Source organism: Mesocricetus auratus, unplaced genomic scaffold (assembly GCF_017639785.1).
Source record: "Mesocricetus auratus isolate SY011 unplaced genomic scaffold, BCM_Maur_2.0 Super-Scaffold_100007, whole genome shotgun sequence".
Lineage (NCBI taxonomy): Eukaryota > Metazoa > Chordata > Mammalia > Rodentia > Cricetidae > Mesocricetus > Mesocricetus auratus.
Genome location: NW_024429191.1, coordinates 55,193,003 through 55,212,426, shown reverse-complemented (window position 1 = coordinate 55,212,426; position 19,424 = coordinate 55,193,003). Strand labels below are relative to the sequence as shown.

The window sequence follows — 19,424 nt, the reverse complement described above, 5'->3', positions numbered from 1 at the left end:
CGTTGTGGGTTGTAGAAACAGAACTTGAGTCTGGGGCAGATCAGCCAACATTCTTAACTCTGACCATCTCCCCAGCCCCCTGCATTGAATAAGAAAAGGTAAAGGATTTTCTCTGTGGGAAGTTCTTACTTTGTAAAAGGTTTTGTCACTTTGATATGTGTGTCCTGTTCCCAATTTTTAAATGTTTCTCTATCACTTGTCCTTTTTTTCCCATTCAGAAATATACTAACGCCAGGAGTATATACTCTAGACATTGAAGACATTTTAGAGTCACGATCATACAATGTGTAGATGTGTTCCTGTAACAGTCATAGGGGGAGTACATGGACGTTTCTCAACAAGAGGCGTGGTCATTGGTCATTGTAAACTTGATGTAATGACTTTACCAACAAAAAGGGGTGTCTTGACAGAGCTATGGGACAGTGCAGCAGTGCGGCCACTTTGGCCAACACATGTAGGGGGTGTGTTAATAACGTATCAAAGCCCAAAAACAAAAATTTCCTAATTCTGTCTGTTTGTCTGTCTCTGTCTCTCTGTCTGTCTCTGTCTCTCTGTCTCTCTCTGTCTCTCTCTCTCTCTCTCATAGAGCAGCTAGAACGTTTAGCCCATTTTACTGCTACAGAGTGCTGACCACTGCAAAGTAAACCTAAAATTTTAAATAATTCACTAGTACCCAACCGCGTGAGTCCAAGGACTCCTTCCTGAGCAGAGAGGGTGGAGTTCTCTTCAGAGCTCCTGTCTCTGAGGGAAGGGCACAGGACAGACAGGGGAGCTGCAGAGCCAGCCCAGAAGCCCTGGCGGACTCGGCACTGTCCTTGTTTCTCCACTGATTCTCTTCTTTCCATTGTTCTTGCTGGCGCACTTCACAGCCTGGGTGGTTGTTTGCCCAGTTTGGGAAAGTGGGCTGCTCTTCTCTTCCCTGTAATGGCTGTTTGTGATTCCTGTCACTTCCATTAAAGACACTTCTCTCGAGTATGACCTTAACAAGGTTTCCCAAAGACCGTTTTCCTGCTGTGAACAGCCTGATACAAAGGATCAACCTTAGGAAACGACGAGACTCGCTCATTCTTGGAGGGGTCATCGGCATCTGTACCATTCTATTGCTGCTGTATGCGTTCCACTGAAAGGACGGCCCCAGGCCTCTGCCCACTGCCTTCATGCCCTGACCTGGAGTGGGGAATGAGAAAGGAGAAAGACTGCCCTGGCCATGGACCTGGCAGCCAGATGAAATCTAAACTGCACCCACGACTCGGACCTGGTTGAATTGAGCTGAAGCCACAGTTTTCCTGTGCTATTTTTTCTAATACACATTACTCTGTTTTTCATTTTAAAAACAACAACAAAAGGTTTTCAGTCGCTTGTGGCTCCCTAGGAGGTAAGCAAGCAGAAGCCGAAAACCTGGGCTTCAGTGACTGGTGAAGCCTGATGACCAGCAGGCCTCATAGCTGGAGTCCTCACAGTGGCAGGCTCTCCACATCCAAAGATGGCTTTGCTTTCAGCCATGAGATTGGATGTGAATAAAAGTAATTCTTGTCCTTTTATTTAACACTTGTGATGAGAAATCAGCTGTGCTTTGCTGATGCTCAGTGATCTAGATTCTACTCTTTCCCTAACTCTTGGCAGTCAAGAAAAATTCCATTTTGCACCAGTTTTGTAAGATGCTGATAGCCCAGCTTCATCACACGTGAGGTTGTCTGGAATGGAGAGCTCTGTAGAAAGGGTGTGTCTTTTCTGTTTCTGTTGTGCACCCTAGGTCAACTGTACGGCTGGAAACATCAAGAATGCAGGCCTTGCCCTGAGGAGATGGCATTGCTCATTAGTTCTCCCATTGGGTTAATAAGTGCTTCTACATGAGAAAATCACATTTCTACCGGACAGACAGCCAGTGTCTGTCATTGCCCCTAGTGGTCCCTTATCATGTGAAGATCAATACTAGGAACTGAGGGAGGGGACCCTGACTCTCAGTGAGATCTGCTCATGAGCCATATGTGAGAAGACATTGAAGGGTGGCTCTCCATGTCATTCCATTTGACAGTGCTCTGCAGCCTGGAGCAAAGGCTTAATTACTGTAGCCTGATTCGAAGGAACTCTGCCCTATGAGGACCTACTCATTCCTCATCTGTTAGACTCTGTACCCCCAGGCCATGGTCCCACCATTGAAGGTGCCTGTGACTCCTATCCACCTATCTATTGCTACGGACAGTGACGGAGTTTAAGTGCTTTTTGAGGTTAGCTATTTCTTAGCATCTGAACTTGATAACTTGTCTTACTGAGCTAGCAGCTATTTTAAAGACCTCCAGCGTCTGTGCTCACCTAAAGTGATGGCTGCTAGTCCCCATTGGCACCACAGGCAATGAGAGAGGGTATTAGGGTGGAGCTCTTCACCACCTCAGGGTGTGGAGATGGTGCCGCTGGGCGGACTTGATACACTGATGCTCATGGATAGACTGACATCAGTCTGGGACTGACTGAGAGGTCTGTCTTCTGGTGTTGAAGTGTTAGTACATTCTGGCTATGGAAGGCATTCGATATATTTTCTCAATTATGGGGTTTATTTTTCTAAATATGGGTTAATCAGCTTGTTAACTGGGCATGCCCTTAAAAGGAATTTAGATTTCCCACTGTGGACTGTAAAGAATCAGGGGATTTTGTTGGTTGAATTCTCTTTGGGAGAACAGAACTTCTCTTCCCTGACACTTTATTATCTTTGATTTTTTTCAAAGGGCCTCGATTGGTGGTTGTGCCTCAGCTAGACTTTATGGGACTTTAGTTGTTATATAGTGGGCATGTATAAAGCCTGAAGTATACTAAATAAAGTTATTTATTTAAATATATTGCCAGTCTTTTCTACTGGTTTGATTATTTGGTTTGTCCACTAAAGCTGATGTGGGAGAATAAGCTAGGACAGGGCTTGGTGCCAGGTGGTCCCAGCACAGCACGCATTGGTGGCAGGTGGGCCACCCCAGGAGACTGCTCAGATGAGGGTAGGATTGTGTTGCCTGCTTTCTTTTTGAAAGTAAACCAGTTCTTCCAAGGATGCTGAGAACACTCTGTAGATGCTGGGGTCGGAGTTTGCTGTCTTCCCATGTTGCCCCAGAGGGAGGGCTGCTCCCACCCTTCCAGTCCCACCTTTACAGGACCCTGTGGTTTCAGATTGGAACCTCAGTTTAAGACATTTAACTTTTTTCACGTCATCTTCGTTTCTCTCCTTTGAGCTATCCTTACATACCCAGTTTTCAGGCTCAGGAGCTGGCAGTTAAGATTTCTGGTCAGAGCCTGAGGTCAGAGGGTTTTTTGATTTGTGATTCCAATGCAGTGTTGCTTCTTAGAAAAGATTTGTTCCTGAGGCCATCATTTTTACAGAATGCCTTTTTAAAAATATTTTTAGTAACCATTCAAAACTTCCCACTTCACTAAAAGATAGGAAAGATGGAAATAAACAGCAGAAAATTCCAAGTTGTCTTGAGAGTCTCATCATGTAGCCTACCTGGCCTTGAACTCCTGCCTCAGCCTCTTGAGAATCTTGGACTGCTGTCTGAAGCATACACCCATGCCTGGCCCCAACAGTAAATTTCTACAATTCTGCCTTACTGTGTACCAGTGACTTAGTAAAGATGCTCAGTACGTTTTACTGAGATCCACAAGTGTGGCGGGTTACCTGCCCTTGGAAGTCCTGGGCTTCAGTGATGCTGAAGGGTTCTCTGCCACCTGCATTTGTCACTTTTATTTTCCCCTTCTCCTTGGTACCAAGTTTACTTTTATTGAGAATGTTTTTTTTCCTTTCTTCTGGTATTCAAACCAAATGTGGGAATCTTAGAATGGAGACAAGTGAGGAAAGAGCTACCTTGAGGATACTCAATACCTAGAACCAGACACCTGAGCACCTCCATGCTGGGTGTGGCTCTGTGAGGGGAAATGCTCGCTGGTCCTGATGCTGTGACCTGGGGCCATGGAGTTGAGGGACCTTGACCTTGACCCCCACCATTACTACCCTGTCTCATTGCTGATGATTGGAGCCCAAGGGAGTGGCTTATAAGAATGGATATGACCTTACTGAGTTTTTGAACTTGTAATATTAAATTGTTGGGATAAATGGCTGTGCCCTGGTCATTTGTGGCAAATGTGACAGAAAACAAACCTACTCAAATGACTTTGTTCCATTCTTATTTTACAGTAGGGTCTTCCAAAAAGATGTAAATTTTCCCACTGTGGTCCCAAACTCAGCTTGTTCATTCCTGTATGTGCCCACACATCCCTTTCTTGGGGAACCGGGGACATGAAGCAGGGTCTAAGCATAGTGTCTAGGTGAAAAGTTGGGGGTCTTAAGTATCTCTCTCCCCCTCCCTTTTTTTTTGGTTTTTGTTTTTGGTTTGGTTTGGGTTTTTTTTTTTTTTTTGGTATCTAATCTAAAATTGTAGTACCAAATACTTATACCACACCCTAGTAACTCTTAGAGATGGGAGCAGAATCAGTTCTGATCACACTTTATTCTGAGGGAAGACTATTCCTCATGAAAAATGCCAATACTGATTTTTTTTAATCTATTCTTTTCCAAATGCACTTTCTAATTTTTTGCTTTTAAAATAGCTTCTTGGAACCAATATTATTGTATTTGTACTTAATTTTTGTTCTCATCTAAATATGCATTTTCTGACTGTATAGAAGAAACTTTGTTATATAATTTAATAAATTAAATATCCAAAATAGCCATGCCTGTGGTTATCTGTACTGGTGAGATGACCTTGCACCCCTCTGGGATTACGATGTCACTGCTGCGAAGGGCTTCTCACAATGCCCCAAGCCTTTGCATGAACAGTTGGGTGGTGTTTGAGCTCATGAATGAAGGAAAGAGGCTGGAGAGGGCAAGAGCACTGGCTGCTCTTCCAGAGGAGCCAGGTTCAATTCCCAGCGTGTATGTGGTACAGACAAAGGCAAAGCAACTATACATGTAGTTTTTTAAAATGAAGGACAGCATCTTTATCATGAAATGTCAGAGGTTATGACAAAAGTCTAAAAATGTGTATTTTAGTCAGAAACGCTATGTCCTCATCTCCTTAAATGACTATTTGAACTTGATTCTCCAGAAACAGAAATACCTCATTTCCCAACCCTTGAACCAGATGTTCTTACACATGTTTTTGTCTCTTTTTACAATAACACTAATCAGGGCTGCCTACAGCCCAACAGTAGAGTGCTTGCTGAGCATGCAGGAGACCCTGGCTTTGAGTCCCAGTATGACAACTAACAGTATAATGGATGCAATCCATGTAGAGAAACTCAGCCTTGTAAAGTGTACTGACGGGCTTTAGTGTACCAGTTACATAGCTGCTGGACTAACCAGAGCGAAGCCCTGCCCCCACAGCAGCCCGCACTCCACTCTGTCCTTTATCTGACCACATTGTTCTCAGCACTGCAGCTGCTCCCCCCTGACCAACGTGATTTCCCTCTTCCCTGGGGATCCTAACCCTACAACCCACTGCATGCGTGCGTGTGTGCACTCCCATGTAGACACAAATAACAACCAGCGCCTTCATGTGGGTAGCCTTTCCATTTCATAGACAGGAAATACAAGTGGAGCTTTGCTCAGTCACTGAGGAGGTGGGTAAGGGGCTTGAGTCTTGAGGGCTTGTTTTCCCTGCACTGGGGGAGAAAGCCAGGGTTTTGTGCATGCTGGGCAAGTGTTCTACCGGCTCTTGATGGCTCTGATGTCAAATCTTTTTTTTGTTTTGTTTTTTTTGTTTTACGAGACAGGGTTTCTCTGTATTGTTTTGGAGGCTGTCGGTCCAGCCTGGCCTCGAACTCACAGAGATCGGCCTACCTCTGCCTCCTGAGTGCTGGGATTAAAGGCGTGCGCCACCACTGCCCAGCTCTGATGTCAAATCTTAAGTTTTACAAAATCTTTTAACTCTAGCTGCCTGATTTAAGAAATACAGGAAATAAAAATCGCTGATTTTTCTTAAAAGTAATCATTTAGAATTTTATAGCATTATTCAAAGGCAAGCCATTATCCAAGTGCTTGTTGAGAGGCCCCATCTGAGAGTTACATTTGCCTGTGAGTTACATTTGCCTGAGAGTTACATTCGCCTGTGAGTTACATTGAGTTACATTCGCCTGTGAGTTACATTCGCCTGTGAGTTACATTGAGTTACATTCGCCTGTGAGTACTGGTGGATGGCACCGTAGACTGCAGTGAAGTCAAAGGAAATGCTAAGGTGGCTATCACAGTGCAACCTCTCCACCTTCTTGCAGCCACTTTCGTAGCCTTCCTGGCCAGCAGCAAGGCCATCCAAGTGACTGCAATGGTGCCTTTCTGAAGATGAGCCGCTGTTGCCGCTTGCTCAACCCTTTCCTCACAAAAGGCCCTGAGCTTGTCCCAGGGCACCCTCCTCTCAAAGCAAGAGATGACTAGAAGTAGTAGCAAGTCTGTTGCTGTAAGCTCACTGAAGATGCCTGCCATCAGGACATTTTCCTTAGTGTGAAAGCCAGGAGAAAAACAAGACTCCAGAGGACGGATCGTGTGGCCGAGCTGCAACCAACAAGGTTCTTCGCCTTGGCTGCAGGGTTCCAGCTCAGCAGAGTCACTCAGTGCGCAAAGCTCTTTTCTATGCTCTCAGAAGACATGGGAATCTAAAAAGGCTGGTGCTGAAGCTTTAACTTCCTGCTTAGAAGCATTCCCACGATGCTGGAAGACTTTCTTTCCTCCCACATGGTCCTTTGATAACTCAGCCTGACATCTCTGTGGTTTTCCATTTGCCTCCTTTGAGAGATGGGGCTTTTAGCAAATGATCACTTACCTTAAACCCATTTGTTTTGGGTATTTTCGAAGACCCAAACTTTTGCAGAAAGTTCTTACATCTTGAGAAGCACACCGATATGGTTGGTACCTGCTTTTAATCCAGTGCCAATAGGGTTAAACATGAAGGTGACATTTTATATTTTTTCACCCTAGAATAAATAAGTCCACCATCCTCTCCATTCCCCTCTCCCCGTCATGTCTCACTGGAGCTGGTTCACACTGCCTGACTGTGGCAGCTGTTGTAGGCATGCCATCCTGCCTCTGTCTAACCTCTTTGTCACCCTGCATGTAGCAGCCTAATTTCGCTTCCTGAACAACCCATGACCTGTCATTATTGAAGAACCTCCCTAGCCTCCTGGTCTAGCACAGTGTATGAAGAAATGATAAAATTCCTTCCCTGAACAAGACAATGTCTACTCCTCCTTCCTGTGATCTCAACAGCAAACTGAGAAACAATTCCTCCAAAGTTAACCCTGGGGAGCCAATGACTTTATTACACTTGCCTACAAAGCAGTGGGTCAGGGGTTATGGGCAGGAGCGGGGGTGACCCTAAAACAAGCTACTCTGGAAGGTCTACACCCAGCATGAATGGCAAGTCCTCTGTGATCGAACAGATGGAGCCCTTTCCCCTAGTTACTCCCAGCCTGTGTGCTCTAGCTCGTCCCTTAGGTCATGTGTAATTAGGGCAGACTTGTACACAACTGGTTAGAAGTCCCATGACCCTCTAGAGCCCTCCCTTCTATGAGGAAATGCCAACAGTCAACAGGCCCAGCTGTGATGATCTTTTATGCCCAGAAAAACTGAAGATGACAACAGTGTGACTTAGAAGATAGCCCTAGACCAGTGGTTCTCAACCTGTGGGTCAAGCCCCCTTTGTGGTGGGTCAAGCCCCCTTTGTGGTGGGTCAAGCCCCTTTGTGGTGGGTCAAGACCCCTTTGTGGTGGGTCAAGGCCCCTTTGTGGTGGGTCAAGACCCCTTTGTGGTGGGTCAAGACCCCTTTGTGGTGGGTCAAGACCCCTTTGTGGTTGAACAACCCTTCTACATTACACTTCCTAACAGTAGCGGAATTATAATTATGAAATAGCAATGGAAATAATTTTGTGGCTGGGGATCATCACAACATGAGGAACTTTTTAAAGGGTCGCTGAATTAGGAAGGTTGAGAACTACTGCCCTAGACAGACTACTCTGGTTCTTACATTATTTCCAGTCTCCCCAAGAGATCCTGAGCCTCAAAGAAAGTTAAATAAAAGCCTGGGGCCCTCTCTGTAGCCCCTGTCTCTAGAATGTACCTGTTGGTGAGTCTTGCATTTTGGAGAAGGAAACCCAATGTAAGGAAGAGGATGAAAGCAGAAAGGTATCCACATGGACACAGACTACAGTAATAACCTGTGACTGTAAACACAAATGTGGAAACACCTCACATCACTAAACCAAGCAAGAGCAGTTGCTTCTCACAGGAGCCTATGCCTTCCCTGGTCACATGCCTTGTCTAAATTCCCTGTACCAGATGTGAGTTATCCACTGTGAATCAGGCCTCAGGTCCAGTCAGAAAGCTGGTTCTAGCCGTAACTAGTTGAGCCACTACCCCACTAGATGGGGCCTCTTGCCTGGCACTTTCAGTATGAAGCAAGCAGGATCCACAGCTGAGTAGGAATTTTGGGCCTTAATTCTGTCCAGCAACCCTAGTAGCAATTTCTGGTCCTACAGGGAGGTGACACTTCCTGCTCAGTCCTAGCTTTTGTTTCTACAAGTCCTACAACCAAAGCATGGCAGTATCTTCAGCAACAGGGCAGCTCTGCATGCGACCAGCAACGATAGTGATAACCTTTGTTGTTTTAGAGTCACCCAGGGCCAACAATTCCTATGGAGGGGCTGGAGAGATGGCTCAACAGTTAAGAGCACAGTTAAGAGGACCCAGCAGCTCACAACTGTCTAACTAGATCCAGGAGGTCCAATGCCCACTGCATGCACATGGTGCATATACAAACATGCAGGTAAGACATTCATACACATAAAATGAATCTTTTAATAAAAATAAAAATTTAAAGGCACCCTCTTATCTAAAATGAAATCTCCTTGGGAGGTCTCCCACTCCAAGCACTGGAATTCTTAACACCCTTATGGCTTCTGGGAGGGTCTGTTTCTACTCTCAAAGATACCCTTCTTCATAGTTAACATTTGCAAGCCCACCTGCACACAACCATAAGACACCCAAGAATTCCACTGCAACCCCACCTGGCCTTTGCACCTTTGTGAACTAAATCCCCATCCTTGCTCCTCCTGGTACACTCCTATGCCTCTCCAGTGCATTTTCAAATCTGTAGAACCCTCAAGAGTTAGCATTATACTACCTATATAACAGGACTTCCTTTAAAAAAAAGAGAGAGAGAGAATAGGCAGGACCATAACCCGAAGTCCTGAACCTCATCCGTAAAGAATTGTAAGGCTACACAGACAGCCTTGCTGAAGCACTCTGAAAGCCCACTGTCATGTGCTCCTAGCAAGCGTCAGATCTCAGAAATTCACAGCTTAGATACTAAAGTTTATTGGCATGAAAAGATTCCACTTATGGCTGGGTGGTGGTGGCACACACCTTTAATCCCAGCACTTGAGTTGCAGAGGCAGGCGGATCTCTGTGAGTTCAAGGCCAGCTTGGTCTACAAAGTCTATAAAGGATGACCAGGGCTGTTAGAGAAACCCTGTGTGGAAAAGCTAAATAAACAGACAAACAAATAAAGATTCCACTTCTGTACCCTGGATCTCTTCCATGGAATCTCCTCACACACACTCCTGCTGCCATGAATTCACTGGGGGGAGCTCATGCTTCTTGGCCCTGCCCAGAGTCAAAGGAGAATGAGGCCCCACTGTTTGTCCCTGCTGTCCCCGCTGCTCAGACTGGTACCCAGGACAAGTTAGAGCTGTGGCAATAGTCCCAACCGGTGCCTCTCCATCCACTACACTTGGCTACTCAGAGCCCCTGGCTCAGCAGTGTCTACCCCTACTATAGCCTCTACAGGAGAAATTGCTTAGTCTGATGGGATAATTGCCCAGCCCTGGGACAGGATGGGCCACTGCACTTAACAGCTTTAGAGTCTTCAGATGCTCCTTGGAATAGAATCTGGCTTTTCTGTCCATTTTTTTTGTTTGTTTGTTTTTGTTTTCTTAACTTGGCCTCCATGCAGTTCTTTTGGTTTTTTGAGACAGGGTTTCTCTCTGTATTGCTTTAGAAGTTGTCCTGGAACTCACTCTGTAGACCAGGCTGGCCTCGAACTCACAGAGATCTGCCTGCCTCTGCCTCCCAAGTGCTGGGATTACAGGCGTGAGCCACCAACGGCCCACTCCATGCAATTCTTGACATGTACCTTCAAGTAATCCAGACAGACTTTTAGCTCCTCCACGTTGCTCTCCCACCTACAGACATACTAGTCTAAGTCACTTAGGGCAGCCAAAGTCATTCCTACTCATAAAGATCCTGCCCCACAGAAGGGCTCAGCAGAGCCACTAAAGCTCCCAGCCACTCAGGTCTTGCTGGGTCCAGTCCTCCATAATTCTGCGGTGAACACCGTCCCCTCAGGCCCTGTGACCTGGGCATCATGCATTGCTTCCAACCTGTTCCCTCAGTAGTGCCACCTGTCCCTCCTATTGTCCTCATGGTGACATCCGCTACTAATGATGCTAAGGAGCTCCTATGAGCCGCCCATCAATTGTCCTTGTGTTAACCTCAGGCTTCACAGCTTGTGTCAAGGACAGGTGTGTGGTTATATTGTTTGCTTCATTCAAAGTGATCCAGGCCTCCTCTCATCCCAGGACCTCACAAACCAGCCCAAGAGAGTCAGCCATAGCTTCTGGAGCTCTTTTCCTTAAATCCCACAGCTGCAGCTCTGGTCGTTCTCTGATGAGCTTGGTTTTCTCACACCAGGCTGCCTTTGAGCCCCTGGCTACATGCTTGATCTTGGATTTTTTTTCCCTTCTCTGTACCAAAGGCTGCACCTAAGGGGTATCTCCTGTCACCTCCTCTTCCCCAGGGTTCCAGGAAGGACTCATTAATACAGATAATACAGACATGATCTCTGTTCTTTTTACCCTTTGGCCCTCCCCAGTCTCGAGAAGCAGTAAGCCAAAACCTCCACTTCATCCTCTTACCCAATTTTCCTGCTAGTTCAGAGGCTAATGTGGAGAAAGCTGGCCACATGGTTTTATTGCAATTCCTTCTGTAAACACACCATCTCCCTGTGGACAGCCACCTCCGCCTGTCCTCTTGCTCTCCGTAACAGCAACCAGGCTGCCTCTGCCCATGATGTGCTACTCCCAGGGCCTGACTGCTCTAGACATCAGGTTGTTCTCAAAGTATCTCCATACTCCCAGGATCCTACCCACCAAGCAGGGGTACCACTCTATTACCAACACCTTCCCAATGCTTCCTCCCTTCATACAGTTCCCCATGTCTCTGTGACCCTCAGCCATAAAGGCAATTTCGTTGCTACTTCATAACTGTGATTTTGCTACTGTTATGATCATAATGTAAATATCTGTATTTTCTGATGGTCTTATGTGACCCCTTTAGACTCCTGTGAATGGGTCATTTGCCCCCCAAGGGATGGAGACCACACAGGTTGAGAAACACTGACCCAGAAGACTGTCATCCAGGATTTCACACACACACATCCCCCACCCAAGTGGCCTGCCACTACCCCCACAAGCCCTACAGGGACATACCACCATGCCAAAACTTCCTCCGCAAACACCCTACCCCCGCCCCATGCGACATCACTTTGGTTGTTTGTGTCATTCTCCATGTCATGGACACCACTATTTCTCTTTCCAAACTCATCCTTGGTTTTGTTGGTTACTGAAAGCTGCATGCCAAGTGATGCTAAAATTCCTTCCATGGGAGAGACAGAAACAAAGTCTACCCCTCCTTCTGTACTCCACAGTCAAACCCAGGTAGGATTCGATTCCACTGAGCTCACTCTGGGGAGCCAACGTCTGCTGGGCTCTTTTACAGAGCAAGGATAAGAGGTTATGAACAGGAGTGTGGATGACCATAAAGCAGTCATGGCAGAGCTGCCCCCAGCATGGAGAATGACACCTCCTCCTCACACCTTCCCTGCCTAAATACTCTAGCCACACCCCCCACTGTGCCCAAGACCATGAGCGATTAAGACAAAACTGTATCCAACTGGTTGGGAGCCATAGCCGGATGCTCCTGTGAGGGTTGCACAACCCTCCCTTACCCCTCCTTCTATGAGGAAACAACAGCTGTCAGCAAGTCCAGCCATGATGACCTTTTGTGAGCAGCTGAACTAAAGATGGTGGTAAATGGAGGTTTCTCCCCTGCCTGCCAGTTCCCGAATAAACACTCAGAGGCTTCATACTAATTGTAATTGTTTGACCAATGGCTCAGGCATATCCTGAGCTTCTTTATTAACTAATGGTAATGAAACATGTTCACAGCATACAGAGGGGCATCCCACATCAGTGGTAATTTAGCAAGGAGGAGTCTTGGTTGACCAGAGCTAACCCCAAGGTGTGTGCTAACATCTGTTTAACATACACACTGGTTTTTTTTTTTTCAGTAGAGTCGCTTTCTCCTACAGCTCAGAAATAATATAAGACTAAACACTGTGTTCAAATTGCCAGGGTCCCCCATAGAACAGTAGCTGCCTTTGGCTCATTGAGTTTCTAAGCAGAAGTGTCTGGTCCTTGGTGCCAGAGCCACATCTCAAAGCCACTCCGTGTTCTGTTCCTTTGCACCTGTTTGCCTTTGCTTCCTGGGCTGTGTAGAGCTCCCCACTCTCTCAGCCCTGACTGTTTGGGAAGACATCAGGTCCGTACTAGACCCCTGACCACACGGTGAATTTTTGTGGAAGCTGAAAGCTCAAAGAGGAGATTCGTCAAGTGGGTCCAGCCTCGCTCTCCATGATAGAGCTGGGCATGTAAGGTCTCCACGGCCATCGTCCTGCTCTGCATCCCATCCATCCTGTCATCCTGTCAGCCCTTCACCCATAAGTCAGACACATCACTCCAGAGTGTTCTTTCCAAGCCTGATATGAAATGTATCTCACTTTAAAACCCACCCATAAGGAACAAATACTCAGCGGGCACCGGGTTTCCTTTAGGGATAATAGGGATATACTAAATGGGAGAGAATTATACACTCATTTGGAAGTGATTCATTTTCTATTATGTGAATTTTAGCTCAATTTCAAAGCCTTTTTGTCTCATTTTTCAGCTACTATAACAAATTACCACAGTCTCAGAGGATGGGGATTTCAAGATGGAGGATCCAGAGACCTGTTGTCTGGTGAGAGTCCACCCCAGCTTGTGGAAGGCCATTGTCCCCTCACCGGGCAGAGAGAGCAAGCTCCCTATGGCTTTCACAAGGATGCCGTTCGTGGGGGCCCCTCCACCAGAACTGACTGCCTAAAAGCTCTCACTTCTTAAGACCATCATGTGGGGGGCTCAATTTCATGACAGACACCAATATTCAGCTCAGGGCACACCCAAATGGCCATTGGCAGAAACCTCCCTGGCCTGCCTCTCCTCTGTGATTCTTCATTTCCTTTGTGCTCCCTGCACTCCCAACATAGCACTTAGTCCCTTGTCATTCTATTCACCAGGTGCTTCTGGGTCTCCCACTCGGGAACTGTGATCACCTCGACTGACAGAGCTGTCCTGAGCCATCCTTCTGTACCCCAGGGCAGAGAACATTACTCCATGCTCAGTGGATATGGGGAGGGGAGACATGGTCTCCCTTAAAGTGCGGTACACCTTGGTGACTAATGGCGGACACCCCTTCCTCTTCGATAACGCAGGTGTCCCTTCAGCCCAGCCCTTCAGTGCTCAGTCAGAAAGTCGAAGTGGTGTCCTGACTATCCACAGCTGATTCAAGACTTTCCTGTTCCCAAAGAAACTTTGGAAGCCACGAGTTGAGTGCAAGCAGGACTCCCCAAAGGAAAGCCACCTCTTCCACACTGAGGAGCAAACTGCTTTCCTTTCAGACGGGCCAGGTGAGGGTGTGTGAGAGAAATGGAGTCATTTCAGATCACCTTTCAAGGTCACAAATGAACAGAAGCCTTGATGGAGTGTTTCCACTCTTAAGGACTGATCTTATAGATGCAAAGAGATGCATCACAGCCAATTCTACAGGGAAAGACTGGATGTAACCTAAACAGCTCAGTGGAGAAATGGAAAGAAAGGAGAGGAACAATCGATCCCCAAGTTGTACTTGGTCCTTCCCAAGTGAGGGAAACTATGGGATATACTCATGCTTAAAGAAAAAAATTGCTGTAATGAGGTGCAATTGACATGAAATAAATGAAATGAAATAAATGCAATGACTACAATTTATTATTTTTAATGTTATCTGTGTGTGTGTGTGTGTGTGTGATGTTTATGTGTGAGTGTGGGTGTGTGCACCACAGCACACATGTGGAGATCAGAGAACAACTTCAGGCAGTCCATTCTCTCCTTCCACTATGGGTTCTGGGGCTTGAGCTCAAGTCTTCAGGCTTGAGCAGCAAGTACTTTTACCCAGTAAACTGTCTCACCAGCCCATGCAATACTCTAACAACTTGGCAAATGGTCACTTAGATGTATGACATACATCTGTGACACCGTGGCTTATAGCCAAGATACTATAGAGTGGTATTCCTACAAGTCCCTTTGTGCCCCTTGAAATTTCTCTCTGCCCAGTTCCAGTCAACTCTGCTCTGCTTTTTGTCACCGTGAGTTTGCTTTTTCTGGAGTTTTCTATAAATGGAGTTACAAAGAGACCAATTGCTCTTTCCTTCAAGATGGGAAAGTCTGGCTTTCACTGTTTGTTTGCATGTCCGAGCATACAGCCAGCCATGGACCTCTTCTGATTTTGCTGAGAAGCATCCCATTATTGGAATGGGATAGAAATTTCTCAGCTTCTTATCTGCTGTTGCACTTTGGATTGTTCCCAGGATGGGGCTATTACACTCGAAGCTGCCACAACAGTCAGTTTCATGGACACTGACTTCCTTGCTCTGATCCATGCCTGAGTGGAACAGCTGGGCCGTGGTGGCAAGAAATGCTAAGCTGTTCTTCAGCTTGGGCCACTTGCCACAGGGAGCCCTGTTCACCCTCAGCCTCACCAGTGTTTAGTCTAATCTGAAGTTTGAGACATTGTATAAGATACATAATGACAGCCCACTGTGCCTTAGTATGCATTTTCCTGTTTGCTGAGGATGTTGGGTGTCTTTTCATGAGTTTATCTATCACCAAATATCTTTTCTTGGTAAAAATAACTACTCAAATATGTAGATCAGTCTGGCCTTGAACTCAGCCTGCTTGACCAAATATTTTACTCATTTTCACAGATTTATATGTAGAATATGAAGAAAGATATTCAAGAAAATGGTTTGCAAAGTGGCCTGGGGGAAAAGAATGACAGGCTGGAGGTCACAGACAGACAAGGAGGACTTGATTCTATACACAACACAGATAGTATATTTTAATATTCTAAAAAATATATATATATTAACTTAAAATTTTTTATTTTATCTTATATGTATGAGTGTCTTGCCTGAATGTTTGTCTATGCACTGTGTTTGTGTGGTGCCTGAAAATGTCATAAGAGGAAGTCATATCCTTGGAATTGGAGTTACAGGGGGCTATGGGCCACCATCTGGGTGCTGGGAACCAAATTCAGATCCAGTGCAAGAGCAAGAAATGCTCTTAACCACTGAGCTCTTTCTTGCTCACACGCTCTCTCTCTCTCTCTCTCTCTCTCTCTCTCTCTCTCTCTCTCTCTCTCTCTCTCCCTCCCTCCCTCCCTCCCTCTCTCTCCCTCTCTCTCTCTACCTCCTTCTCTCCCTCCTTCCCTCCCTCCCTCTCTCCCTTCCTCCCTCCCCAGCCTCCTAAATTATATTTTTATAAAAAGAAATAGGCTACTTTGAAAACATCAGTATTGAAGGCGTATCTCTTAATGGATATACAGAGGTTTCCTGCTTAGCCAAGAGCGCTTCAGAAACTCCTCACTGGTAGGAAATTGGAGCGCTGAGCCATTAATGGAACTGTGAGCATCTTGCATCCGATTGTTTTCAATCATTTATGGTGCTGCACAGTTGGCAGATGTCTGGGCTAGGATTCCTCTAAGCAGGCCGGTGGTATTCCTACTGAACAGAATGCTGTTCCAGTCTTGTGATATCCTGACCTGTCCCTGCTGAAGATGGCCTCTGGAATCTCAGAGACCCACTTTGCTTAGACTTAAAAATAAATAAATAGAATTTTAAAAGGTTGTGTTGTTTCCTTTTGCTTCCTGCCTGGGGCACGAGGCAGGTTTGCAGAGGCAGCAGACCTGGCAAGCATGGGAGCAAGCACCTCATGCAAGGTCATGGTCTTCTGAGAAAGCGAAGGAGAGTTAACAGGGAGTTTTCTCATCTAAGGCCTCACTGGGGCTCTTTTCGGGCCCTGCTCTTTGATCCAATCCATTAATTAATTAGGTCATAAAAATTTCACATAATTAAAATTTGTCTCCTAGACAGTCCCTCATGGAGACCAAGCTGAAACCTTGACTACTCCTGCTGCCCCCGCCCCTGAGTGCCGGGGTTACAGGTGTACCCCACCAGGCCCAGTTTACATGGTGCTGAGGCTCAAACCCAGGGCCTCCTGAAGGCTAGGCAGATGCTCTACCAACTAAGCTACATCCCCATTCCCCTGGATGAACTTCTGTCAAATTCATATTTGACTATATTTGCCTCCAAGAAGCTCTTTGTCCGAGGCAGTACTGTATGGCAGGGAGGATGGCACTGATTGTAGTGTGACATTCAACCTCAGCCAGAAGCTCCATGTAACCTGTTGAAAATGATAAGCTCTTATGGACCAGGCCACTGTTCAGCTCCTGACTATTTTAAATTACATTTTTCCAACAAAAGAATAGTGGTTTTCATGGTAGAGCACATGGACTGAGTATTAAAGGGGGAGGAAAGGTGTATTCCCCAGCATTTGGTGATGGTTAATCACCTTACACATTTTAGTTTTTCATTTTTACATTTTATTTTGTTGTGTGGTTGTATGGCCTGCAAGTATGTCTATACACCATGTGCATGCATAGTACCCAAAGGAGCCAGAAGAGGGTGCTGGATCCCCTGGAATTGGGGTTACAGATGGATGTGAGCTGCCAGGTGGGTGCTTAGAATTAAACTGATTCCTCTGGAAGAGCATCCAGTGCCCTTAACTACTCAGCTGTCTCTCCGGTCCCCCTCCTCCTTTTACAGAATTGGATCATGTATCATAAAATACCCCCCCGTTCTCCCCCCATCCCCGTCTTTTCAGTGCTAAGTATTAAACGTGGACACTCACACATACCAGATGAGCTCTCTGCCACTGAGAACCCCCGCCCACACTGCCTTGTGGCCAGTGTCTTCACATAACAATGCCCACAACTTTCTGAGCCATTAATTCTTCATATGCATTGTGTTTTGCAAAAGCTGCACTGTTTCCTTGTGCAGATGGCTGAGCCTGATTAATTTTTCAAGTCTACATACACACACTTTTAAACTATGGTTGCCAAGTTTCAGCCCATTATAAATAAGTGAGCCTCACTGGCTTTTCCTTTTAAAGATCCTGGAAACAGACCATTCTGTTCACCCCTCCACTGCTAAGTGCACAGCCTGGTTCTTTCCCTCTGTCTGTTTTATGAATTGGACTGAGGGTCGCTCTCCAGTTTACTAATGAACACTTAGCTATTTTTTTGAACTTGAGGATATACTGACAAAGGCCAAGGAGGAGAACCCAAAATGAAAAAATAAGCATGGCCCTCTTTTTTTTTTTTTTTTTTTTTTTTTTGTCTTTTCAAGACAGGGTTTCTCTGTGGCTTTGGAGACTGTCCTGGAACTAGCTCTTGTAGACTAGGCTGGTCTCGAACTCAGAGTACTGAGAGCATGGTTCTCTTTTAAAGTAGGCCAAAAAGCCAGGTGTAACGATACATACTTGTAATCCCAGCACCTGGGAGGCAGAAGCAGGAGACCTGTCTTGAGTTAGTTCAAGACCAACCTGGGCTATACAATGTATACAAATTGGATCTTCACTGCACACCAGTGTTGGTTAATTAATTGGTAAATTAATCACTCAAAGGATCATTGTTACAGTAACTATTTGAAGAGATAAGCTCCTTTTAAACTCAAAGCCTCCAGCATTTGGGGAAGTTAAAGTTGAAGCTCAGCCTGGGCTACATAGTGAGGCTTGTCAGAAAAACAAGTAAAAATAAAAGACAAACAGGTAGATAATGAAGTATCTAGAGCACATGAAGTTTGAGTTCAAGCCCCAGAACCACATGTTCTTATAATCTTAGCACTCAGGAAATGGAGGCAGGAGGATCAGGAATTTGGGGACATTCTTGGTTTGTTAGTTGTTTCTTTGGTTAGTTAGTTGATTGTTGGTTGAGTTTTTTGTTTTGTTTTGTTTGTTGAGTGGGCATGTGTATGTGTGACAGGGTATTACTATGTAGCCAAGGCTGGACTCACATTTGTAGCAATCCTCCTGCCTCTACCTCCCAATGCCCAGCTTAAGGTATAAACTACCATGCCGAGCTTAGGCTGCCTTTTACTCTCAAATCCGAACTGCTATAAGCCATGATGCTCTGAACATTCTAGAGAAGTCTTATGCGAATATTCAGTCTCAGGAAAAATTATTAACAGGTCTTTTTAGATGGTCATCCCAATCTCCATTTCAACTACCCATGAGTGAACATTCCAACTCCGACATGCCCCGGTGAATTCTTCCAGGAGCTGTCCTGTTTTGTTTTCCATGTTTAGGGGTGTTATTTTTCTGCAGTTGATTTCTGTCTGTGATGTGAGGCAGAAGGCAAGACTCACTTTCCTGTGGAGAGCCTTCCTGCCCTCATTAGGCTAGACCACCCACTGTGCTGAGAATTCAGTAACTGTATCCACCTCCTTCTAGATGTTCCCAGCTTTCCCACTGGCCTATTTTTCGACTCCCGACTCAGTACCACACTATCATAATTACTAAAATTGTATGATGTGTCTTGACATGTAGGGGCATAAATCTTACAGATATGTTCATCTTCCTCAGGGTTGTCTGGGCTACTTCTTAGTCCTTTGCAATTTTATATACATTTCAGAACATCTTAGATGCCTTGAAAACCCTGCTGGATTCTGGTCTGGACCTACCTGAATATGAGTCAATCAGAGCACCAGCTCTGCAGTTTGCCCACTTGTAATGTACACATGTGGTATTTCTCCGACGTTCTTAGATCTCGTTAACACTTCATTGCCTTTCATTGGCAGAACTTGTTGTCTGACAGTGTCCACACACAGTCCCTTAGCGCCTGTCGATGAGGGCAATAGACAGGACATAAAACCATGTGCTTACAACTCACACTCAACAGGATGACTGCTATTAGAAGAAATAAACAACAAGTTCTGGTAATGATATGGACAAACTGGGAGCCCTTGAACACTGGGGCAGGTGTGATAGCACATGTCTTTTATTCCAGAACTTAGGAGGCAGAGGCAGGTGGATCTCTCTGAGTTCAAGGCCAGCCTGATCTACATAGTGAGTTCCAAGACAGCCAGAACCACAGAGTGAAATACCCTGTCTCAAAATAGATAAAATAAAATGCATTATTGGGGTGGGGA

At 45.7% G+C, this 19,424-nt stretch overlaps 1 protein-coding gene across 5 annotated transcripts in view; it reads left to right on the top strand.

Annotated features, from left to right (window-relative positions):
- The window catches only part of Gosr1 (golgi SNAP receptor complex member 1), a 42,657-nt gene extending 28,527 nt beyond the window's left edge, over positions 1 to 14,130 (top strand). For 2 of the 5 annotated variants that reach the window (XR_005878320.1, XR_005878318.1), the window contains exons 9-11: positions 6,483 to 8,792; positions 13,031 to 13,102; positions 13,419 to 14,130. Coding sequence is in view for 2 of the 5 variants with exons in the window: in XM_005067375.4 (XP_005067432.1) it covers positions 1,000 to 1,124 (125 nt within the window). In the remaining 3 variants the exon portion in view is untranslated. Of the gene's footprint in view, positions 1 to 999; positions 2,835 to 6,482; positions 8,793 to 13,030; positions 13,103 to 13,418 lie in introns of those variants that run through there. The other 3 variants (XM_005067375.4, XM_005067374.4, XR_005878319.1) reach the window with 2 other exon arrangements.
- Positions 14,131 to 19,424: the final 5,294 nt, after the last annotated feature.